This window comes from Protopterus annectens, chromosome 9.part0 (genome assembly GCF_019279795.1).
Source record: "Protopterus annectens isolate FY-2018-M chromosome 9.part0, PAN1.0, whole genome shotgun sequence".
Classification (NCBI taxonomy): domain Eukaryota; kingdom Metazoa; phylum Chordata; order Ceratodontiformes; family Protopteridae; genus Protopterus; species Protopterus annectens.
Genome location: NC_056743.1, coordinates 833,847,614 through 833,873,463, shown reverse-complemented (window position 1 = coordinate 833,873,463; position 25,850 = coordinate 833,847,614). Strand labels below are relative to the sequence as shown.

Genomic DNA, 25,850 nt, shown 5'->3' with positions numbered 1-25,850 from the left:
CTAACCCCGGCTCCGGGGAAGAGCCCTATGGACGTATTAGTCCATCCTTGGCCCACCGGACTGCTTTATGACTTCCCTCCAGTTCCTCTCCTCCCCAGAGTGATTCAAAAGGCATCTCTCTTAGGCAGCAAGATGATCTTAATTGCTCCATACTGGCCTCGTCAAGTGTGGTTTCCCTATCTTCGGAAACATGCTCTGGAAGGTCCATGGTTCCTGGACCAGGTCCCAGACCTACTGATTCATCAGTCGGGACTACTACACCATTCCCTACACACATTAAAATTGACGGCCTGGCTCCTCCTCTTCCGACCATAGTCAGGAGACATGCACTGGATCCAGATGTGGTGCACATATTGTCTTCAGCCCACAAGTCGGCTACGAAGAAACTGTATTCTAGCAAATGGAAAAGGTTTGCTATCTGGGCTCAACTCCGGGGCCTGGACCCCATTTCTACTCCCGTGGCAGAAGTACTCAAATTCCTGACCTCTCTTCAATCAAGGCTCTTCTGTTTCTACCATCAAAGTACAATTGGCAGCGATTTCTAATTTTCATGAATCCATAGACCCACCTTTAATGAGCAACAGGTTGTGTAAGACCTTCTTGAAAGGTGCTGCTTTATTAAGACCTCCGATTTCTCATCCTGCACCTCCATGGGATCTCGATATAGTATTACGTGCCCTGACTTCTTTTCCCTTTGAACCGGCAGCTACCTGTGATCTAAAGTTTCTATCATGGAAGACAGCCTTTCTAGTGGCAATTACTTCATCCAGGAGGGTTTCAGAACTTCAAGCTTTGTCAGTGAAACCCCGCACTTGGTTTTTCATACAGACAGGGTATCCCTCAGACCAAATCCTTCTTTTGTTCCTAAAGTCTGTTCTACTTTATGCTTGCAACAGTCATTAGAGCTCCCAGTTTTTTCCCAGAATACTCCAATAAAGCGGAGTTTATTTTCCACACACTAGATGTCCACAGGCAGTTACGTTTTTATTTGGACAGGACCAAACAATCAAGGAAGACAGATCAGTTGTTTGTGTCCTTTGCAGAAAACAAATTGGGCAACGCGGTCACAAAGGTCACTATTGCCAAATGGATCAGGGACTGTATTACTCAAGCTTATATTTATTCTAACAAAGAGCTTTCCACCTCTGTCAAGGCTCATTCTACAAGGGCTATGGCTACTTCGGTAGCATTTCATTCTAAGCTTGCTATTGGTGACATTTGTGCTGTGGCTACATGTCTTCCCCGCACACCTTCATTTCTCACTACAAATTAGATGTGGCATCTAGAGGACGAGCTTCATTTGGTTCCACAGTGCTCAGGAGTGTTTTCCAATGAGCCACCCGGGATTTAGGTGCTAGGGACGCTGTCCCATCAGTCAGAATGTAGGCGAGATAGGATCACATAACATCTTTTAGTTATGTACTTACCATAACTTCAGATGTTTGGGATCCATCTCGCCTACATTCCTAATAACCCACCCTCCTTCCCCCTTCCTTGGAGATCAGAGGATATCAGAAGGTCCGAATCCTGTTGTTTCATCTTGAAACATCTAACAATGTTATATAAACAAGCTGTGCATGTGTGCATGAATGCGGACAAACAAGATCTGGGGGATTAGTGGTGGTGCATCCTGGGATAAAGATAGCTCAGCCAATTAGAGGCCTCGCTCTATAGCATAAGCGTGCCGAGTCGGAGCCGAGGGATCGGCTCCGAACCCATCAGTCAGAATGTAGGCGAGATGGATCCCAAACATCTGAAGTTATGGTAAGTACATAACTAAAAGTTGCATGTCTCCCATTTGCACTATCTATAAAAATGTATAACAAAATTAAATACCCAGTCAGTTCATTAAAGTGTTACAAAAACATAAGTATCACAATACTGTCTAATCAATAACAGAATGAGAATGTACCTCAATAAAAAGCTCCATGTCTACACAAGCAGCCCATTAGCTTGTCAGATTGTGGTCTCTGAGTTGTGGGAAGAAATAGCCAGCAAATTGTTATCTAGGCTTGTATAGGCCCTAGGGCCAAAAGCCTAGTACCAACCTATGAATAATACCAATATATAATTGAAATGTATATTGTGCACATGGTTATTTATTTAATTTTATTGCCTGGGTTATTTTCAGGGGATTCCTGAGGTGCAACTCATGTTGACTAGTGGAACTTTGGCCAGGATACCTGCTGTCACTCATCTTGTTTTCCATTAAAGATGAACAGGTGGGGTAGTTCGCTTGCAAGCTTTATTACAAAGAAACACATCAGGAGGGATAGCAGCAGTACAAAATGTAAACAAACTGATTGACAGACTACACAGACATACATGCTTACATCTCAACAGCTTACTGCAAATGGCAGTCAGGCTTGCAAGTGCTCAGTATTTATACACTTGTGCAAGCCCCTAGAAAGTTTCTTAAAGGTATACATACATATTGATCTACATCCTCCCTCTTTGATGACTTGCCCACAATATAATAACATTTGAAAAGAAACATGCAATTGTACAGACAATAAGAAATAAACACAAAGCTTATGTCCAGTTGCAGTGTATCTGGAACATGGTCTGGAAATGCAACCTGATCTAGTGCTATAGCAATCAGAATTGTGTTTAGCAACAGGGACAGTCATCAGTGAACAACTTGCTTCAGCAGTTTCGGTATTCTTCTCAGCAACAGGGATATTTACTGGAAGATCCTCTGGAACTGGAATGCTGGATTATAGAGTCTTTCTCGCAGATATGATACTGCAGTACAAACTCAGACACCAGGATCATATGTTTCTGATTCCACCTAAATTCTGCTACTTGCAATTCCACAATGTACGATCTCAGCTCTGGGCATACACTTTTCACGACACCAATCCAATCAGAACCTTTGGACGTCTGCATCCTCACTATCTCCCTGTCTCATAATGGACTGAGCAGTTTGCTGGTCTTATCATAATAGGACTTCTGGGATAAGCTCTTCTTTAACAGATTGGCTTTCACTGATCTGTTATTCTTGACACATGGAACCAATGGATGATTGCTAATTGGTAATGTGGTTCTGGTTTGTCTTGACAGAAGTCTCTGTGCAGAAGAACTAAGATGTTTATCATGAGGAACATTTCTGAGATTTAAGAGATTCAAGAAAACCATCACTATTGTCTCGTTACAACTTCTCTAGTCAATGTGTCGCACTTTGAACTGCATGTTCTGTAAAACCATTTGACTGCAAGTACTCAGAGCTACTTGTGACATGAGTAAAGTCCCTCTCTTCAGCAAATCTTTTGAACTGCTGGCTTGTAAACTGTGTACCATTGTCAGAAATAACTGTGTGGGCTACCATGGACTGCAAAATGACACTTCATCTTAGTAATGACAGTTGACAGTATTGGATGCTAGGTTAGGAAGTAGGTCAATCTTGAACCAATTTGAATAAGAGTCTACTAATGCCAAGTAATGTTGACCATTCCATTCGAAAATGTCTGTAGCTACTGTCGACCAAGGCAGTTCAGGAATCTGTTTTAGCTGAAGTAGTTATTTCTGTTGATTTGGCTTTCTACTATTACATACAGAACAAGATAAAAGTACTGTCTCAATGTCCTGTGACATAGAAGGCCAAAATACTAGTCCTCTCGCTCTTCTTTTGTAGAATCAGTTCCTGGATGGACACGATGCAAGATGATAATATACTCTTGTTGCAAGGATTTTGGAAAAATCACTTTTGGACCTTTCATGATGATACCATTGTCAAACAAAATCTCATCTCTGTAAGGAAAATAAGGTTGCACTTTTACTGGTAAGCAAGATTGCTTTGACGGCCATCCTCGACTGATAAAGTGGTTGAGCTTCTGAAGAACTGGATCTGAGGCTGTATGACTCCTAAGCTCATCAAGATGAGTGAAAAAAAAATTCTCACTTCCATGACTTCAAAATCAAGTTTCGCATTTTCATGCTGTTCAGTGGTATTTTGGAGTGATCTGAATAAAGTATCAGCAAGATAAAGAAGTTTGTCTTTCATGTAAACAAGATATAAATTATACTTTTGCAATTTGAGCATCATACATTGCAATCTGGCAGGAGCTGTATACATAGGCTTTCTCAAAATAGTGACTAGAGGTTGGGGATCTGTTTCAGTCTGCATAGGTTGACCAGAAATATAATTATGAAACTTTGAACATGCAAACACAATTGCCAATAGTTCTCTTTCTATCTGCACATAGTGCATTTCAGTTTCTGTTAGAGTTCTGGATGCATAGGCTACTGGTCTACCCTCTTGAAGAATGACTGCACCAAGACCAAATTTCAAAGCATCATAAGAAAGAGTAACTGGTTATGAACATCATAGTATCTGAGAGTTGGTGGACTGGCAATTCTCTCTTTCAGGACATCAAATGCTCTCTGGTGTTGTTCTAACCATGACCGAGATAGATCTTTGCATGTCAGCTCTCTAAGTGATGCTGAAAGTTGGCTCAAATCTGGAATGTGCTTGCCTAGGTAGTTAACCATGCCAAGAAAATGTTGTAGGGCTTGAACATTGTCTGGAGCTGGCATCTTGAGAATTGCTGTTTGCTTTGAAGGATCTGGTCATAAGCTTGAACTGGTAAATAAATGACCAACATAAGTAACTTCTTGTAGCCTGAACTTGCACTTCTGAGGATTCAGCGTAAGATTCACTTCATGTGCTCTTTCCAGAACTTTCTTGCTGTTTCTGTCATGCTCAACTTCACCATTACCTCCTACTAAAATATCATCTACTGTAATAGCACATGGATACCCAGAAAAAATCTGCTCCATTGCACACAGGAAGACTTCACTAGCAGAATTAATCCCAAATGCCATTCTCAAAAATTGGTACCTGCCAAAAGGAGTACTGAATGTGGTTAGGAATGAAGATTGTCGGTCAATCAAAATTTGCCAAAATGAACTCTTTGCATCTAAGACAAAAAACAGTGGCATTTGGCATAGGAGCAGTGACTTCTTCAACTGCACACATTGCAGGATGAGGTGTTTTCAGTGCTTTGTTCAAATCTCATGGATAAATACAAATTTTGATATCATCTGAGCTTGTCTTATGAGCTACCACCATGGAAGATACCCATTCAGTAACTGAACTGACCTCTGATCTAACTTCATGGAGTACACAACTGGGAGTTTGCCTAGTTAGTCTTCAAAATGATCAGCATAGATAGAAAAAATAGACTGGGCGAAATCAAAGCAGTGGTCTTTCAAGCTTTCATGGTGGACTTCTTTATTAAATGAAAGCAGTCCCATTCTCTGAGGCCTAATAATGACTGTACGTGCCTTTTGACTACCTAAAATTGCAAGTCATAGCTGTTCCTAGCACAGTAACATGAAATCACTACTGAACCTTCAGTTTGAATTTGAGAGAGAGAGAGAGAGAGAGAGAGAGAGAGAGATATGTGTTTGCTTGCGTAAAGGGAGAGAGAGAGATATGTGTTTGCTTGCGTAAAGGGAGAGAGAGAGATATGTGTTTGCTTGCGTAAAGGGAGAGAGAGAGATGCATGAGACAGTTGTGTTTGCTTGAGTAAAGGGAGTGTGTGTTTGTTTGTAGGTGAAACAGGTTTAGGCCATTCCCACCCACAACACTTCCCAGTGGCACCTTTGGCCAGTTGTCAGCCTATTAAGCTCTGTAGTGTGTGATAAATGTGTAACACTATAGTATAAATCATGAGATAGGCAGGGGTTCTAATCCCAATACTGGCAACTAGGTGTGTGTGTGTGTGTGTGAAAATCATATCATGTGTTGGTTGTGCTATTTTGAATTGTGTACCACCCTGTACACTTCCCATCACCCTGCTTTACAAGGTCTCCTGATGTCATTCACCTTAGAAGTACCTTGGGACAAGGTGAATTCATATAAGCTCCATGGCATGTCTGATAACTGTGTAACAGTATAGTAGAAATAACTAGATAAGTAGGGATTCTAATTTCAATGCTGACAAGTATGTGTGTGGGTTGAGAATAATATCCTGTGTGGGTTATACCATTTTGAGTTGTGTACCCACCTGTACACTTCCCAGCACTCTACTTTACAAGGCCTGCTGATGTCATTTACCTTAAAAGTACCCTGTGACAAGGTGAATTCATATAAGCTCTGTGGCATGTCTGATAACTGTGTAACACTATATAGTAGAAATAACTAGATAGGTAGGGATTCTAATCTCAATACTGACAAGTGTGTGTGTGTGTGTGTGTGTGTGGGGGGGATTGAGAATTATATCCTGTGTGGGTTATACCATTTTGAGTTGTGTACTGCCCTGTACACTTACCATCACCCTACTTTACAAGGCCTGCTGATGGCATTCACCTTAGAAGTACCTTGGGACAAGGTGAATTCATATAAGCTAAATGGCATATCTGATAACTGCGTAACACTATAGTAGAGATAACTAGATAGGTAGGGGTTCTAATCTCAATACTGGCAGTTTTGTGTGTGTGTGTGTGTGTGTGTGTGTGTGTGTGTGTGTGTGTGTGTGTGTGTGTGTGTGTGTGTGTGTGTGCTTGGGTTGAGAATCATATCCTGGGTAGGTTATACCATTTTGATGTGTGTACCATCCATGCCTGTTTACCACCTCCCAGTGGCATTACTTTATATAGCGTGTTAAAAGCATCTGCCTCACATGCAGCATGTTAAACTGTTGTACAGGCCATTGCAGTCATCTGTACAGATGTCTATGGAATATCTGGATGTTTGCAACCCATATGTGGTCTGTGCCTCCTAACAATGGCCATGTATGTGATATTGTTACCAAATAGGTCACAGTTAGTGTACTGATGTACATGCTAGTATCAGATCATACCTGACTGAAATATCATGCTGATACAATGACTGTTACCCTATCACTTGTCCAGGCTTGTAGGAGCAATAAATGACTCCAGTTGCTGTACCTGGTAGGTTATTCTACCATCCATGAAGGCATTCACAACAGTACATGTTGTAAGAGGTAGTGGGTTTTGTCCAATGCATATAATCTATATGGGGCATGTCATGTGTATGTAGCACTATAGTACATTAAAGTGGATATGTACGTTTACAAATCTGTCCATTGCAAACTGTGTTTGTGTTACTGTAGGCACATCCCCTGTGTCAGTCTTTACTGTGTGTATGCAAAAGATATGCCATTTTGTCTCCCTGTTTCACCTTGTGTACTCAGGAATACATCATACCGCAAACCTGTCATACAAAGTACCATGCATGCCCTCAACAACTGCATCAGGGTTGAGTGTATGGGAAAGAAATGACAGGGGCAACAGGTGCTGACACATGAATCTGTTGTAGTCAATATAATCCCTAAGCTGGTGAGGGACCTACTGACTGTACTCCAGTAACCTGTTTTACATGTATGAGCCTGTGGTACTACACAACACTGACATGACATGTCTGAAGGCTACCTATCTGTGACAAGGGGTATGTGTGCCAGGTCACACTGTTTGACAACAGTGTCCATCACACACAGTTGCATGCATACACACCTGGTAAATGTACATATAGGTTCATAGGTAGGTACTAGTCTATCTGCCCAAGGGCATTTATAAGCCTAGCCAGAGTGTGTTGACTTTCGCCATCCCATTGATTAATTAACTGATCCTCTGTCAAGCAGAGCCATTGAAGTGATCCCAGGGGTGTATTTTCTGTGTGTATTTTCTGTTACCCATCCACTCATCAAGATTTCTCTTGAAGAGTGTTAGTGAGGGGCTCTGCCTAATGTAGTTTGGAATTTTGTTCCAAAGCATGGGGAGTCTCTGTGACAGGAATCTATCCATCCAGCATGTTCTATTTATTGTTGTGGTGAGGTTTAGCTCACTAGAGCACGTGGCTCACAGTGACTTGGATTTCTTTAGGTGGAGCATGTCCATCAATTCTGAGTTGGACATGGCTTTGTAAGTCAGGCAGAGATCACCTCTGAGTAAGCGATATGCCACTGAGTACAGCTGGAGTTTTTTCAGTCAGGCTGCATAGGACATATGTTTGAGGCCAGTAATCCTCCTGGTGAGGTAATTTTGTGGTCTATCCAGCTGTTGGAAGTGTCTTGTGAGGTACATCCCAAATGGGGTATTGTACTCTATGATGGGTCTGACGAGTGACGAGTAGAGGGGCACTATAACCTCTTTATTTCTAGATGCAAATCCTTTAGTAATTAGATGGGCCACATAGAAGGATTTCCTAACTACTTTGGCAATATGGTTGTCAAAGGAGAGATTACTATCTACCTGGGTCCCCAGATCTCTTATTACCTCTTCTGTATTAAGGGGGCTGCCACCTATGTGGTAATTCATGGGTGTTTTGTTTTTCCCAAATGGGATGACTATGCATTTAGCTTGAGGCCATGACTTTGACACCAGGTGTCCGTCTCAGTAAGGCCCTTTTGGAGGATGTCCATGTCAACCGGAGAGTCAATTATGGCTCCCAGTTTGCAGTCATCAGCAAACTTGGTTAGCCATAGTCCTCCCGTATCTGCCTGTACTTCTGAGAAGTATATGCCACACAGTAGGGGTCCCAGGACCGAGCCTTGCGGTACACTACTTTTGACTGGTTTAGAGTCGGACCTGGAGCCCGCTATTCTTACTGTATGAATTCTGTCTGTAAGCCAGTTGTCAACCCATCTCGTGACTTAGGGGTTTATGTTCAGGCTGGTGAGTTTTTCTGTAATACCCGAGTGGGGAATGGTGTCGAAAGCCTTGGCAAGGTCAAGGTAGGCTGTGTGAACAACTCGTCTATGGCTTTGGTGACTGTCTCAAAGAAGTCAACCAGGTTTAGTAGGCATGATCTGCCCTTAACAAAGCCGAACTGGGTCGGGTCAAGTGTTTGGAGGTTCCCAATGTCTTTGTTTATGAGTTCCATGATGATGCGCTCCATAGCCTTGCAGACCAGGCTAGTCAGGCTTATGGGGCAATAGTTACCAGGGTCAGTTGTGGCCCCTCCTTTGTGGAGTGGAATAACAGTTGTTGTGCACCATTCTATGGGCATGTAGCCTATAGAGAGGCTGAGGTTAAACAGCATGTTTAGGTGGGAGGTTAGTTTGTTCTGTAGTTCGTGTAAGACGCAGCCTGGGACACCATCTGGCCCCATTGACACTGTGTTTTTGGCTTTTGAAAGGGATATTTTCAGCTGTGCATCTGTGATTTCTTTGACACTACACTTTTCCGGTATTGTTGTGGGCCCTTTTGGGGGTGAGAGTTGGGTGAAGTTTGCACTGAATCTATCTGCCAGGATGTTGGCAATATCAGTAGGTTCAGTATATTTTGTGCTATTTTGCACTAGTTCAGTGCATATCTGTGAGTTGCCACTTAGATTCTTAACATAGCTAAAGAAGGCTTTGTGGTTATCTTTTGAATCTTTGGCTATTTTTATTTCAAAGTTAGCCTTGGATGATTTTATGAGGGACCTTAGTTTCTTACTTGTACTGATCAGGGATGTCTTTCCTTCTTTGCTTTTCTTCTGAACTAGTTTCCTCCTTCTATTGTATAGCCTGTTTATGGCAGGGGTCCAGCAGACTGGTTTCCTTCTCTTAGAGGAGTGAGCATCCCTGTAGCTGCTCATATTGTGCATTTGTAAAGGTTTCTGCATCTTGGGCAGTGTTATCCTTTAGCGTAGGGGCTGTGAAACTTATCACCTCTGCCTTAAGTAAGGTGAAGTTTGCTTTAGAAAAGTTTTTTACTGTGGTTTCCTTAGTTGGGGTTGGTGGTGGGGTGTGGACATCCAGAGTGATTAGTTTATGGTCTGATCTAACCAGTGACACGTTGACCTCTGGTGTGGAACACCTGTCGCCCATGTTTGTGATGACCAGGTGCAATATGTTTTCACCTCTGGTAGGAGAGTTTACCAGCTGATCCAGGGCATTTGAGTTGATGAATTTCAGGAAGTGCTGGTTCTGGGAGTTTGTACTTGAGTAGTTTTCCCAGTTAATGGTAGGGTAATTGAAATCGCCCAGTATCAGGGTGTTCAGTAGGACCTTCATGTTTTCCAGTGTCTCCAGAAAGGTGGAGTGGTGGTCCTGGGTTATGGAGGGTGATCTGTAGCAGGTCACAATTTGCATTGCAGATTTGCTCTATGTTAGTTGCACATGGATGATCTCAGAGGTATCATGCTGCGCCACTAAACTGGAGGCGTAGGTATCCTTGATGTATATGGATACACCTCCTCCTTTTGTGTTTTGATCCATGTTCTGTGGCTGAAACGTGTGGTACGAGTTGTAGACCGGTAGTGCTGGGGTGCTCTCTGGAGCCTTGAACCAGGTTTCAGTTACTGCACAGATGTCAACGTTCTCCATACTGAGGAGTGCTTCGAGCGCGTGCATTTTAGGATTTAAACTCCTGGCATTGAGTAGCATAACCCTCAGTTTTTTGTTAATTGTGCTGTTTACGGAGATGGGTTTGACTTTTGAGCCTTGCCTAAAAAAGGCACTATGAGGGCAGCAGGAGCCTTGGCCAGTATTTGAAAGCCTAGGGGTGACAGGTGCAAGCCATCTCTTGCGAAGCAACATGGCTTGTCAAGCATGCCGTCCTAGGCTGACAGACACTGGATCCCCTTTGAATGACACCAGAAGCTTAGCCAATTGTTGAAAGTGATCATTTACTGTGGTATCATTCTTGGTGGGGGCAGGATACTACTCAGGGTCAGGGTCATACCAGCCTGGGCTACATGATCAGAGAGCTCTTCCATGTCTCTTTTCATGTAGTCCAGGGAGGTACATTTCAAGTCATTCACACCAACATGAACAATGACAGAGTCATATTTGTACTTGTTCTGGAGTGACCTGAGTGCTTGTGTTATGTGGCGGATTCTGGCTCACGACAGGCAGCTAACAGTAACCTTCTGTGTGTCCAGCCTAGTGAGTGGGATGTCAGTGTGCCTATTACTAGTGTGCTAAGTTTGTTATTTCACCTTAAGGGCTGTGATTGTGCGGCACACTGATTTTGTGTTTTATGTGTTGTCTGGTTTGTGGTGGGAGGTGCAAGTTGTTTGGGTGTCTGCTTTGGAGGTCTCTGATGCTTTTGTAGGTTTTTATTTAGAGCCTCCAAGTATGATTTTGAGTATTTATGTGTATTTTTTGCCAGTGCTGGTTTAGTAGGTCTATGTGTGGCTGGAGGTGTGGTGCAAGTGTTAACCTTCTCCTCTTGACTGTCTGTGCCAGTCTTGGTGGAGACAGCTTAGCCTCCAGTTTGGCTGTATAATTGCATCTCTTGCATATGTTAGTGTTTTGTGGTAGGAGGAGAGAGTTGTCTGTGTACATGAGGCAATTGTAACATTGCCTCAGGATACCCAGATTTACCAGCTAGACTGGAGAGTACATCTGAAATTGCCCTTTGGTCATGCCTGAATAGTAGGGTGAGCTGCTTAGTCACTTGGTTGGTGAGGGGTGAATAAAGAGCCTTGACCTGCTGGGCAATCAAGTGTCAGGGTATATTAGTGCTTGCTATTAGGTCTGAGCAAGTGCTGGGCTGTAGGATGATTTTTGAGTGCTTAGATTGAGAGTTAGACTAGTTACAAGGGAAAAACTGAAGAGGAGACTTAGTGGAGCCTGGAATAATTTAACCCTAGCTAACCGGCACTGCCTAGCACACAAAACCATGCAAATGTGTTTTTTATAGCAGGGAAATGAAAGAGATAGAAATTAGCCCAAAATGGCCAATAAACTACTAACTTCTGGGCTGGAACCACTCCTCCAGGGACAGATAGGCTGCTCAAAGCTCCCCTCTCTCAAAGGTGAACAGAGAAACTTCCTTCTATCCAAGTAAGGTATCGGCAACTCAGAAACTTGTAACACAGCTCTAAATTAGCACTAACCTGAAAACTAGACTATACTAGCTTAGAAAGGTGGGAAACAAGGAATTTTTTTGTTTTTGTTTTTTTGAAAAGATAAAGCAAAAACAGTAAAAAAATACACTTAAAACTGTTTTAAACGACTACAAACGATCAGAAAAGTGTACCGCACTTTAGTGTGTAGCCTACAACAGTTAAACAAATTATTTAAACAAAAAGCAACTTTTTAAAAGTGCAGGCGGTCAAGTAAGTACAATATGTGAATGAAAACAAGCTTTTGAATCACAATAAACTCTGGAAAATCAGCGTTTAGGCAGAAAATAGTTAAGTACAGCAAGAAAGTACAGAAAACTGATACTTAATCACTCCAAAGTCTCGCTTCTAAGCTAGAAAGCTTGTATCAGTTTAAGGCTTTCTAGTGTTTCCCAGTAGGTTAGCTACAAAAAAGATGGGAAACAAGCGCAGATGTGGTCTTTTAAACCAGAAAGTTGAAAGAGATGGACAAACTGTCCAAATGGTCAATAAATTACAGTTTCTGGGCCAAGAACCACTCCTCTTGTGATAGATAGGCTACCTAGTGCTTAACACTCCCACTGATAGGCTAGAAGGCATTCCTTCAACACAGAAAGGCTTGCAGGGGCTCAGAAGCTTACCAACAGTGCTGGATACAGTAACTCTGTATCTGGACTAGGCTAGTTACAGGAAAGTTGGGAAACAAGCGCAAGTGCGGCTTTTAAACCAGAAAGTTGAAAGAGATGGAAAAAAAAACTGCTCAAACAGCCAATAACTACAATTTCTGGTCCAGGGACCACTCCTCTTGTGGTAGATAGGCTACCTAATGCTTACCACTCCCACTGACAAGCTAGAAGGCTTCCCTCCAAAACAGAAAGGGTTTTGGGGCTCAGAAGCTTACTAACAATCCTGGATACAGCAACTCTGTAACTGGACTAGGCTAGTTATAGGAAAGGCGAGAAACAGGTGCAAGTGCAGCTTTCAAACCAGAAAGCTGAAAGAGATGGAAAATAAACTGCTCAAACAGCCAATAACTACAATTTCTGGTCCAGGGACCACTCCTCTTGTGGTAGATAGGCTAACCTGATGCTTACCACTCCCACTGATAAGCTAGAAGGCTTCCCTCCAACACGGAAAGGCTTGGGGGCTCAGAAGCTTACAATGAGTCCTGGATACAGCAAATCTGTACCTGGACTAGACTAGTAACAGGAAAGGCAGGAAACAAGTGCAAACACAGGCTTATAAATCAGAAGGTTGAAAGAGATGTAAAATCTTTCCAAACGGCCAATAAACTATCATTTCTGGGCCAGAAACCACTTCTCCTGTGGTAGATAGGTTACCTAGTACTTACCACTTCCACTGATAAGCTAGAAGGCTTCTCTCCAACACAGAAGGGCTTGGGGGGCTCAGAAGCTTACCAACAGTCCTGGATACAGCAAATCTGTACCTGGATTACAGTAGTTACAGAAAAGGCGGGGACCAAATGCAAACATGGGCTTTTAAACCAGAAAGTTGAAAGAGATGGAAAAACTGCCAAAATGGCCAATGAACTACAATTTCTGGGCCAAAACCCACTCTTCCTGTGGTAGATAGGCTACCTAGTGCTTACCACTCCCACTGATAAGCTAGAAGGCTTCCATCCAACACAGAAAGGCTTGGGAGGCTCAGAAGCTTACCAACAGTCCTGGATACAGCAAGTCTGTATCTGGACTAAACTAGTTACAGGAAAGGCAGGAAACAAGCTTAGAAATTTTTTTTTTTTTTACAGAAAAGCAGCTAAAACAGCAGTAAATACGATTCAAATTGCAGTGCAGGCTAGCAAACTTGAGTGTGTAGCAATATTACGGCAAATACAGTTTAAATAAATGCAATTAAATTAACAAATGACTAAAAAACAAGTGTAGAAGGCAGTAAATTAGAAGGCTACTAACAAGCAGTAATAAGTGCAGAGTAAGAGCGACTGAACAGATAGCACGCAGAACAGCAACTAAGACAGTTACAGTAAGAGCAGCTGAATAAAATATGTATAGATTTTATTTATTTATTTATTTAATTTTTTTATACAGATATAAATCATACATCATCCATCAATTTATACAGGTATAAATCTGTACCTTGGCTATGAAATGGTTGGTGTATTTCCACTCTGCCATACTCCACAGTATTGTCTGCAGGACCACAGCCTGCAGACACACAGACACCTGGAACACAAACAGAATACAGCATGTCAGACTACATTCATTTAGTGGTACAGCAATAATGCATCATGGCTAATAAGGTATATACACCTTTCTGTGTACCCATAACAAATGCAAGCAGACAGCACCTTAAACAGTATTACATAGCTACACTGTACTATATTCACCCTGTGCATCAGACCCATATTAGCCTGTCCCTGCATCAATGGAATGGATGACAGGGATATGGCACAGGTACCATCATATGCACAGGATGTGGTGTGGGTTTGCCAGGGCCTAGGCTGGGCCATACAGTTGACATGCATGTGTGTGTGTGTGTGTGTGTGTCTGTATGTGTGTGTTTGGAGGGGTATCCCATAGATAGGCTCTGCAGAGGTGCTTGTGTGTCTGGAGGTGACTTGCCTGTGATACAGATGTGTGTGTGTATGTATGCACACAGTCATGCCATGTGGCTGCCCCACATAGGGGTATGTTGGACAGCTGTGGACCGTACATGGCAGGGTGTCTAGTTCACCATCTCTGGCCATGGACACGTGAACTGGTCCTGTCAGGGGTCTCACTGGCACCACCAGGCCCAAGGCCAGATGCAGTACTGCTTCATGATGGTGACTGCTGTCTGCTAGATCCGTGTCCCTGATGGGACCAGCTGGGACCATGTGCCTATGGCCTGCTCTGTTGTGATGTGGACAGCAACTCCCCTTCAGTAGTGCTGGTGTCACTGCCACTACGGGAGTGTGAAGATGCATGGCCCCGTAAACTCTCAGCTGATGTTGGTGCTGACCTGCATCCACATGGCTGATGCCCATCTCCCACCACACACTTTAGCACAGACATGCCACAGTCGAGGATTGCCAAGGTCTCAACCCACAGTCTATTCATGACCTCAGTATTTTGGCATGTGGCCTCAACAAGGTCATGTAAGTTGCCATGTAAACTAGGAAGAGTTGCATCCACCATCCTGAGTATTTGTCTGGTGTTGCATTCACTATGTGCCTGTGCATCTGTGACAGCCTGAAACATGTGTCTGGTGACACCTGCTGTGGCACTTGTAACAACGGCTCAATGAGCAGCAGTCCTCCTGCGAGCACCCCTGTCCATCTGCCTGTGTGGGAACTCACCTGCACTCTGGCTATGCACAGCGTCTACACTCACACCTGCCATAGTCACCACACTAGCCTGTTCTATGCCACCATCTGCCAACTGTTCATCATCTGTGGCTGTTGGGGACAGGATATGTGTGGGCATTGTGACTGTGTGTGGGGACATTGTGGATGAGTGTGGGATTCCAACCAATGGCACAGATTCAGCCCCTGAAAACACCACCTGTGCCTGAATACAACCGTCATCATTGCCAGAGTCTGCAGAGACACTGACATAAGATACTGATTGGGAGGGACTGCGACTGCCATGATCACCTGTGGGGGAAGACAACATATGTAAATTAATACCTGCACTATACCGTTTGCTGCTACACACACACACACACACACACACACACACACACACACACACACACACACACACACACACACATGCACACGCACACGCACACACAAATACAGGGGAGGTGGCAGACAGGCATTATCAGACCTCACAATAGCCAACTGATGACATTCACAACACAGCTACACTACCCTGGTTGGCAAAAAAACAGTTGCTACATAATTTAAGTTTTAAAAAAATAATTTTAACACTACTTTCCCATAGGAAAATAAATGGCCTGTCTTGGTACTTAAACCATGAACACCTGCATGTAAAGCTGGGACTCTAACCACTACACTATCTTAGCTTGGAAATGGGATATTTAAGCTATGGTAAGCGGAGGGCCATAAAGCGCACACCCGCTTAGCTACGCTTAAACATGCCTTAGCCTAGAAAAAAAAGTATATATTATTATGTTATATAAGTGAGTCTTGTGGTGTTCTGACAAGTCATTGGGGACTGCAATTGTGAAATAATGGCATTCATTTGGCCTTCAGGCTTCTATCCTTCAGGGACTCCTGCTAATACATATCCTGTTTTCTATCAACTTTCTAAGTGTGTGAGGGCAATTTTTCAGATGTGTCCCTATTTTATTGTGTTTTCCCCCCATTATTTGTGCCTTTGTCCACATGCACTGCTGTCAGGGAATATTGACATACATTTTCTTTCAGACTTCTACCCTTCGGTAATTCATGCTAATGCATGACCTGTTTTCTATCAACTTTCTAAGTTTAGTGGGCAATATGTGTGTTGTGTCCCTTTTGAGGGGTTTATCCCCCATTATTTGTGCACACATTTCCTGCTTTAGCAGGTTGCAGAGGTGTCATACAGCACTTTGGCAAAGCAGGGTTGTATCACAGAACCTGTCACACACCCTCTGCATTGCTTTCTTGACGCCGTGTTTATTTCAGTGTCCGCGGACACTGAAATAATCATTTATTTAATTTCAGTGTCCGCAGACACTGAAATACTGGCATAATATTACAGTAATTCTCTAATATTATGCCAGATCAATTTAGAAAGTGCCGTACTGCACTTTCTGAGTGCAGGGGGTGTGTTCAATGTCCGTGCACTACTTGAACATGCCCCCTGTACTCATTCATGGTTTGTGTCCGTATAGGTTGAACAGCAGTGTGCCTTCATGAATATGCAAGGCACACTGCTGTGCTATACGGATACGAACCTCTCCGTGCAAGAATAGTGCTAGTCTTGCACGGAGTTTATTGAAGCCCATGGAATGTCTATGTACTGTTTTATGCATAGTGTTACTGTCTTTGACCATTTTTTTCTGGTACAGATTGTAACTGAAAAAGGGTCTGTTACAGATCAACTCACTTACTTTCCGTCTCTACCCTAGCCCCTGCCCTTTACCTAGAATAATCATCACTTAAGATTTCTTCTCCAGATCACTTTAGCCATGTGTTAGAGTTAGTAGCACTGTTAAAACATCCTCAGGCTACTGTTTTTTTTTTCTTCAGAATGTTTGTGTATAAAAATTGTCAGGTTTGAGTCTTGCTGTGTTCTTCTACCTTTCAAGGCACTCAGTTTCTTTTTTTTTACTGGTTCATCCTATTTTTTCTTCTTGTGTGTATATTTTGAGTAGGCGATTTTGCACTCCCCTGTCCTTCCATTGACCCCTTTTCCATCTAGTCATAGATAAGAAACAAGATTCTCAATCCTTTAGTAAATGCAAATTTGGAACAAAAGTTCCCCTGCAATTTAAGCTTGGAGAGGGTCACTTCTGAAAATAAACTGCAGTATCTTGATGGCCTTTTAAGTGTACCACCTTTAAAGAAATCAAAAATAGATATGAACTGTTAATACTTAGGGTTACACTGTCTTCAGAGTCTCTACGTAGGGCTTCTCCTTCTACTTGCAAAAGACCAGGCTTGTCGAAGAGAAAGTTACTGTTTGAAAATAATAGTGTGCCTGTGTCCAGAATGCCTAAGTCTGCTGATGTTTCTGTAACCAAGTTTATTCACTCTGATAGTTTTATGCATGTTGAATCTGGTTCTGTTAAAGTCAAGCATTTGAAAAATGTAGCTTCCCTCAAAGGACTCCCCCTGCCACCTGTCCTCATTTTAACAGTGTCACCTTTTCTCATTCTAACAGTTGCCACCTGTCCTCATTCTAACAGTGCCAACTTTCCTCATTCTAACAGTGCCACCTTTCCTCACTCTAACAGTGCCACCTGTCCTCATTCTAACAGTGTCACCTTTCCTCATTCTAACAGTGTAACCTGTCCTCTTTGTAACAGTGCCACCTGTCCTCATTATAAAACTGCCACCTTTCTTCATTCTAACAGCGTCACCTGTCCTCATTCTAACAGTGCCACCTGCCCTCATTTTAACAGTGCCACCTTTCCTCATTCTAACAGTGTCACCTGTCCTCATTCTAATAGTGCCACCTGTCCACATTCTAACACTGCCACATTTCCTCATTCTAACAGTGTCACCTGTCCTCATTCTAACAGTGCCACCTCTCCTCATTCTAACAGTGCCACAGCTTGAGCAAATACTGAGCTTTAATCTCTTCGCTCTTCACCCACAGTATCTGTCGGGTCACAAAGCTCTATTTCTGTACAGTTGAACTCCAGAAAGATATGTTAGACATTTTATAGGATGTAGCAATTCAAGTTCCAGTGGCTTTCCCCACTAATTTTGGTCTCTTGAGAGTATATTATCAGCCTATCTTTTTATTTGATCTAGGTACTGATCCCTCCTCCTTCAGTTTGACTCATATTCAAGCCACTTTGAGACCTTCAGTTGATGTGTCACTGGTGGTGTCAACATCAATTATCCATCTAGGTCAAAGTCCTCAACTTTGATGGCTCAGATATTGAACATTGTTATCAACACCAGCTTGTCTCAAATATTTAAAATAGCTGATTATTTAACAGAGCTAAAAAACATTCAGTTATTTACTTTACTTATTTATGTGTTAGCTGTGTAAGTGAGCTCTTCTTCAGACCACAGTGACAAGGTTAAATGCATTATGCACAAACAGTTTACAGAATTCAGTAACTGTTTAATGTACCCAGCTGACCATCACATTTCAGAAGGTTGGAATAAGCTAGAATACACGAAGAAAACTCACACAAACATGGGAATACCATGCAAATACTACAGATGCAATAAATGGATATCAGGAATGAACTCTAGCACTAAGTGACAGATACCTTTATCATTATGCCTAGTGCAGTATGCCTCATATTTCATGGTGCATAGCATAGAATTGTATTATTAGCCAATATTTTGCTATTCAGACATTTGCTCCTTTTTCTTGCACATTCCATAGATGCTGCAGACTCTCTACAAGGTACATTAATGCTTTAACCCTATGCAGTTTACTCACAGTGCCAGGAAGGACAAGAATAATTATACGTTCAGCTCCAGGAAACACGATTAAAATGTATCGATATAAGAATCTTTTCTATAGTATTACAATAAAGGTTTTCATGTTCACTTTCATCTAACTTGTGTTTATTTATTGCAGAATTGCACTTACTTCAACATCATATTCACTGTATTAACTCTAATACCAGCAGCAAACATTTGTTATGGAAAATAGCATACGACTCCATGAGTATAGCACATATGACCAGTGAGAACAGATATATTACTGCAGATTCTCCTTATGTTCGTGAAGAGATTGAGTCATACAATCAAAGGAAAGATCTGATTAAAAGATACAACAACATCATGCATGATGTTTGGCCTTTCCTGGACTTAATTGCAAGTCTGGGAAATTCAACACTGGATAGGAAAGGTAAAGACACTGTTGTACTTTTAATAAATAAACCAACTGCATATAAGTTTCAGACTGTCTATGTATAGTATTGTTATCATTATGTAGCATTGTTTTTGTGTAAAATACGTTCGTAATGCATGGAGCGCAGTGATTACACTTCGATATGACAAACCAGTTAAAAGCTTCTATAGCACAAGACCCCATCTTAACTAATGTTATACACCCCCTGCTTCACTTCTTAAGATTGAATATCATGCTAGGCAGTTAAATCTTCTAGTACTAACCAGTGAATAACAGCAGCAGAATAAAAAAAAAATGTGTTTGTGCCTCTCTGTGCAGGTAATGTGTTCCTGACTTTGTGTAAATTAACATTGTGTGTTACTGCTTTTCTGACAGTGCTCACTAATTACATTATGGCTTTGAAATCTGGCAAAACACTTAGCTCTTTTTTTCCCTTTAACTAGTTGTACATGGAGCAGATAATACTACAAAGAATTATGATGGAGTCTCTCTGATCATAATCCGTTATTGCGTTCTTGACTTGGATGCCAAGATTCACTTCTTGAGCCTCAATCTCAGGGTGAATTTCTTGGTATCCTTGTCTCAGACACATAATAACTAAGTTATGATGTGTGACTAGCTCATAATCCTCTATGTAGTGCATGGAGCATGATGATTATGCTCGAATATCATGAAAAAGACAGAGATTAAGCACTTCTGTAGCACAAGATATGATGTTAAAATCTGTTATGTACCCTTACTTTAGTTGTTAAGCTCTGGTATTATGTTAGACAGCAGTGGTAAAATTAAAAACAGACTTCTTTCTGCCTACTGTCTGTGTCAGTAATCTGTCCTTAACAAAAGACAATGTGTTACACTGTCTTTCAGACAATGCTCACAGTGCTTTATGGCTTTGAAAGCCAGCAAAATACTTAGCACTTTTTCTGTAACTAATATCACATGGAGCAGATAAAGCTCCACGCACTACAAAGAATTATGAACTGATCTACTATCATAACTCTTTATTATGCGCTGTCAACATGGATGCCAAACTTCACCTCCTGAGCTTCACCTTGAACCAGTTATGCTCTCAGACCCAATCACAATTCACTACATTTGTTAATTCATTACTTACCAAGCTTTGTCTGATATTCATGACTTGGCATAGTGTGATACATACCTCTAAGGGGACTTATTACTGCAGATATTCAAAACTGTAGTCTTACAGTGAGGTGCAACCCATACAAAGTACAGTACATTCACAACATAAATATATTGTATGAAAAGCTGTACGCTGAAGACAGCCACACTGCACCTAGGGACAACAAGGTATAACAAGATCAAAAGGCAGATATGTGGTGCAAGTTTGGTACAGTAATGTACCACATGTCTGGCTTTGTATGGCACTCCACAGTAAGAAATTTGTAGTAAGGAAAAAAGAACAGAGAAAAAGGCCCAAACAGCACATGAAGGGAAGGTGAACAAGAAAAGACAAAATAATAAAAGCAAAATGCTAAAAAGTGATATGCAAGTAAGAAAGAAAATGTAAAAGGAAATCAGCATTATCTGATCCGCTGATACCAGTAGGCCTATATTCTGTTGTAATGACCTGTATCACTCCAACATCCTGCCTGTCCATTCTCCTTACTATAACATAATCAATAAGATGCCACATACACACACACACACACACACACACACACACAGACAAGCTCATGGCACGCATCTCAGCAGTTCCTGTTGCTTGGCTTAATGCCACGATCATGGGGCATCAAGATTTGAAATTCCACTTAAGTTTACAAACTAAGAGTACAATGTGGAACCTAAATCCTTCCGTTATATGTGGACAATCACCTCAAATCCACCATCATCAAAGAGCTTGAACCATCTGTAACACCTTAACTATTATAATCTGCTCTGAGGTCACAACACCATGGAAAATGGGAATTTCCCCTTCCATAGACAGTGCACATTCACATTCTGCAATGGTTGCAAAGATGACCACTGCAACTGAACTGAGTTATGCTACCCTATTATTTGTAGATGTTACTGAACACTAGGGGATTCAACTGCATAGCACAGTATCAGGGCTGTAATAGACTTATCATACCGCAGATTGGTCCACATACAGGTTAGGTCCAGTTCAGCTACATGCTTCAGTATCAGGACTACACCATAATAAACTAGTGGCATAGCTGAAAACATGTTACTAGCAAGTGTGACCCAGAACTGGGAATTTGCACAGCCGGATCATCCATAGCATGTTCCTGTATCATTCATGGAGGATAATACAAGCCAGGAAAGTGCACATGGACTCCAGATATATCAAGAGAACCACTGAAAACAACTTGCCCATCAGCTCATACTATAACAATCCATTAAATGTATGTGCCAAACACTTATTAAGAGGTGGCCACAAATTCTTGCCACTGGATATGTGCCTCTAATGGTCATGTTTAATTGACACTGAATTTAATTTCCAGATTCCTGTCATACTGTTGCTGCCAAGGCTGTAAGCTAGTTCGTAAAAAGGAATACTATATTGCATTTTCATGTTTTATTTGTATTTGTCTGCACAGTTTTTTCTATATGACCACACATGTTGTTCATCCATCGTTACCGACAATGACCAAAGACATCACGTCAAGGAGGTTGACTGAGTACGGTGTGTCCGGCTGTGGCTGATCAGTCCGATGTGGGCTCAGAAAGCTCTGCCACATGTTGGGCATGAATGGTTTGTTGAATTGGATGACAAAGAGCAGGCTGTGAATTTATGCAGCTTACACTTTATCTGTGCCTCTGCGGTCCTGCTCTGCTCATAGGAGGTAGCGCCTTTGCTGATGTAGCTTCACCAGGTGGGGCGGTCTTGCGCTAGGGTTTTACAGCAGTCCAGATCAATGCCAAAGCTCTTCAGACAGACTTTCAATGTGTCCTTGAAGAGTTTTTTCTGCCCAGCTTGCGTGCGTTTGCCTCCTGTGAGTTCACCATAAAATAGCTTCTTGAGGAGGAGTGTATCTGGCATATGTACAAGGCGGCCTGCCCTCCTAACTTGGGCTCTCCTCAGCAGTGTGTAGATACTTGGCAGTCCAGCTTGAGAGAGGACAACTGTGTCTGGAACTTTGACTTGCCAGGTAATTTTCAGCAGCCTTCTTAAGCAGTTCATATGGAAGTGATTCAACTTTTTGGCATGCCGCTTGTACACAGTCCATGTCTCACAGGCATACAGTAATGTAGGCAGTATAACTGCCTTGCACAACTTCAGCTTTATGGACAGTTTGATGTCTCTCCTCTCCCACGCTAACTCCCGCAGCAGTCCAGATGCGGAGCTTGCCTTGGCAATGTGTGTGTCTACCTCATCGTCAATGTTCATAAATCTGGAGAGTGTACTGCCGAGGTATGTAAACTTATCAACAGCCTTCAGGATCTCACCTTAAGTGGTGATAGTTGGTTCTGCATACATCTTCTGTGGTCCAGGCTAATACAAGACCTCAGTCTTCTTAGTATTGATTGTGAGGCTGAAGTTTCTACAGGCAGTGGAAAAGCAGTTCACACTCTGCTGCATCTGGGCCTTTGTGGCAGCGTTGAGTGCTCAGTCATCAAACAGGAAATCCTACACAAAATCCTCTCCAACATTGGTTTTGGCCTGTAGCCTACCCAGGTTGAAGAGCCTGCCATCAGTCCTGTATCTGATCTTGATGCTAGTTTCTTCGTCATCACAGAAGCTATCTGACAGCATCGCTGAGAACATCATGCTGAAGAGCATGGGTGCCAGTACACAGTCTTGCTTGACTCTGTTGATAACTGGGAAGGCACTGGAGAAGCCTCCATCATCCAGTACTCTAGCAAGCATGCTGTTGTGGAACTGGTGCACCATACTGATGAATTTGCCTGGGCAGCCAGACTTCTTTATGATCCGCCATAGCCCCTCACGACTAACGGTGTCAAAGGCTTTGGTCAGGTCCACGAACATTGTGTAAAGGTCCCTGTTTTGTTCCTGGCACTTCTCCTGAAGTTGACCTTCTGCAAATGTCATATCCACTGTCTCTCACCCTCTCTAAAGCCACACTGACTCTCTGGCAGGTGTCCTTCTTCCATGTGTTGAGTGAAATGGTTGAGGACTCTGGCAAGAATTTTGCCAGCAATGACCAGGAGAGAGAGATTCCAATATAACTGTCACACGACTGCTTGTTTCCCTTTCTCTTGTAGAGATAGACAATGGAGGCATCCTTTAACTCCTGAGGGATAACTTCTTGTTGCCACATGGTCTGAAAGAGCTCAATGAGCTTTTGTAACAAGACTGCTTCCCCTGTCTTGTAGATTTTGGCTGGAATGGAGTCAGATCATGGTGCTTTACCACTGGAGAGAAGCTTAATTGCTTCCTTAACCTCTGATTCCTTTGGAGGTTCTTGCCAGGGAGGTGTTAATGGCAACTTGCGGCATGCGGTCAATGACTTTGACATTGATAGAGGAGGGCCTGTTTAGGACATTGTTGAAGTGCTCAGCCCATCTTTCCAGGATGGAGTTCTTGTCAGTGAGCAGGGATGACCCGTCGGCACTGAGCAGTGGTGATGTTCCAGAGGACTGTGGCCCCGTGGATGGTCTACAGGGCAACATAAAAATGCTTAGGGTTGTTGCTATCAGCATACTTCTGGATCTCATCAGCCTTTCTGCTGAGCCAGGAGTCTTGCATCTCTCTGAGCTTTGCTTGCACCTTGCTTTTGATGGAGTTATAGGCTGCTTTCTTGGAGATAGATGTAGTGTCTTGCTGGAAGGATCTGAATGCTTCACACTTCTTATCCAGCAGCTTCTGAATGTCTTCATCATTGTCATCGAACCAGTCCTGGTCTTTGCATGTGTTCAGGTCCAAGTAAGAGAGAGCAGTGTTGTAGACCACATCCCTAAAGGCTGCCCAGTCCTCTTCTACACCATTGGTGCCAAAGCTGAGATGTCCAAGCTTACTATTGATATCCTCACTGAGGATCTCCTGCACAGAGTGCCGTTCTAACATGCTGACATTCAGACACCTATTGGTCTTTCTCCCCTGCAGGCGCCACCTAGGCTGAATGTGCATGTTAAGTTTTGAAAGGATGAGTCTGTGGTCTGTCCAGCAGTCTGCACTACACATGGTCTTAGTCATTCTAACATCCTGCCTGTCCCTTCTCCTTACTATAATGTAATCAGTAAAATGCCACACACATACACACACACACACACACACACACACACACACACACACACACACACACATACTCTCACTCACACAGAATAATGCTGTGAAAGGTTTCAGACCTTAGTTTATATACATCATTAAGGCATTATGCATAATGTGAACCAAGTCACTTCATTTAATTTTTTATGTTTTCAGTTCTGTATCACCACATGTTAATTTTCATTTTAAAGTATCAACCTATGAGACTCAGTTGACAACATGCATGTCCAGGAAGTAAGACAAAATAAACATGTGCTATTGTTAATGCCTGTCCAGGAAGGAAGAAAAAAATAAACATGTGCTATTGTTGTAAATGGTGGCTTGCACCATACCTCTCAATCTATTTGTGCAAGAATTCTGGAAAAAGCCAAAAATAATGGCAGGATAAAGGTTCAGAATCAGTAAAATGTGAAGATGACATAGAAACAACACTGGAGCCCTCTGTGAGTGAACATGCACTGCCAGTGTCACAGCTGTACTTTGTAGGTGCACTATAAAAAGTTGCACAGCTGCATGCAGTGCCATCTGATGGCAGAAATCATGTCCATACATGCACAATACTTGGATGTAGATGAGTGGCCTACAAACAAAATCTCAGGGGAGATTGTAGTCCACATACACAAATATATACATATATATATATATATATATATATATATATATATATATATATAGGTACACACAATGACATCCATGATGTTAATTGACTGTGGTTAAAGTCAACATCTGTTTTGTTGGCACGCTTTGGTCAACAGTTGTATGAAATTATTATAACACCACAAAAACACAGCATGTATGGTACCTGATAACATCCCAGGCTGCGTTCTCAAATGTTTAAAACAGGAGTTAGCAACAGCATTGTTAACTCTTTTCAATCACAGCCTAAGCACTGGTTTTGCCCCTGCTGAATGGAAAACAGCTACTGTCATCCCCTGGCACAAGGGGGGAGGTGCATCCACCGACCTTGGGAAATATAGACCCATTAGCCTAACTAGACTTATCTGCAAGGCCATGGAGAGAATCATCATGGATCTTATCAACAAGGATATAGGAGACCTTCAAACACTTGACCCAATCCAATTTGGTTTTGTTAAAGGGAGATCCTGCCTGTTGAACCTGGTGAACTTCTTCAAGACTGTCACCAAAGCCCTGGATGAAGGCAAACTTGTGCATATGGTCTATATAGACATGGCCAAGATCTTTGACACAATCTCCCACTCAGGCATCATTGAAAAACTCACCCAGCTGAGGTTCAACCCATATACTGTCAGGTGGGTTGCAAACTGGGTCACCAACAGAACACATGCAGTCAAAATGTGGGACTCCACCACCACCAGCAGACCCATTACCAGTTGTGTTCCACAGGGATCTGTGCTGGGCCCCTATTGCTTGGAATCTACTTCTCAGAAGTACAGGAAAAAACAAAAGG

The 25,850-nt window shown here is 42.4% G+C and overlaps 1 protein-coding gene across 3 annotated transcripts in view; it reads left to right on the top strand.

Moving 5' to 3' along the window:
• The window catches only part of LOC122811579 (major histocompatibility complex class I-related gene protein-like), a 227,994-nt gene that overhangs the window by 7,808 nt on the left and 194,336 nt on the right, over positions 1–25,850 (top strand). For 2 of the 3 annotated variants that reach the window (XM_044083510.1, XM_044083508.1), the window contains exon 2: positions 18,958–19,230. The exons of the other annotated variant lie outside the window; for it this stretch is intronic. In XM_044083510.1, the coding sequence (XP_043939445.1) occupies positions 18,958–19,230 (273 nt within the window). The remainder of the gene's footprint in view (positions 1–18,957; positions 19,231–25,850) is intronic. 3 annotated transcript variants of the gene reach the window in all.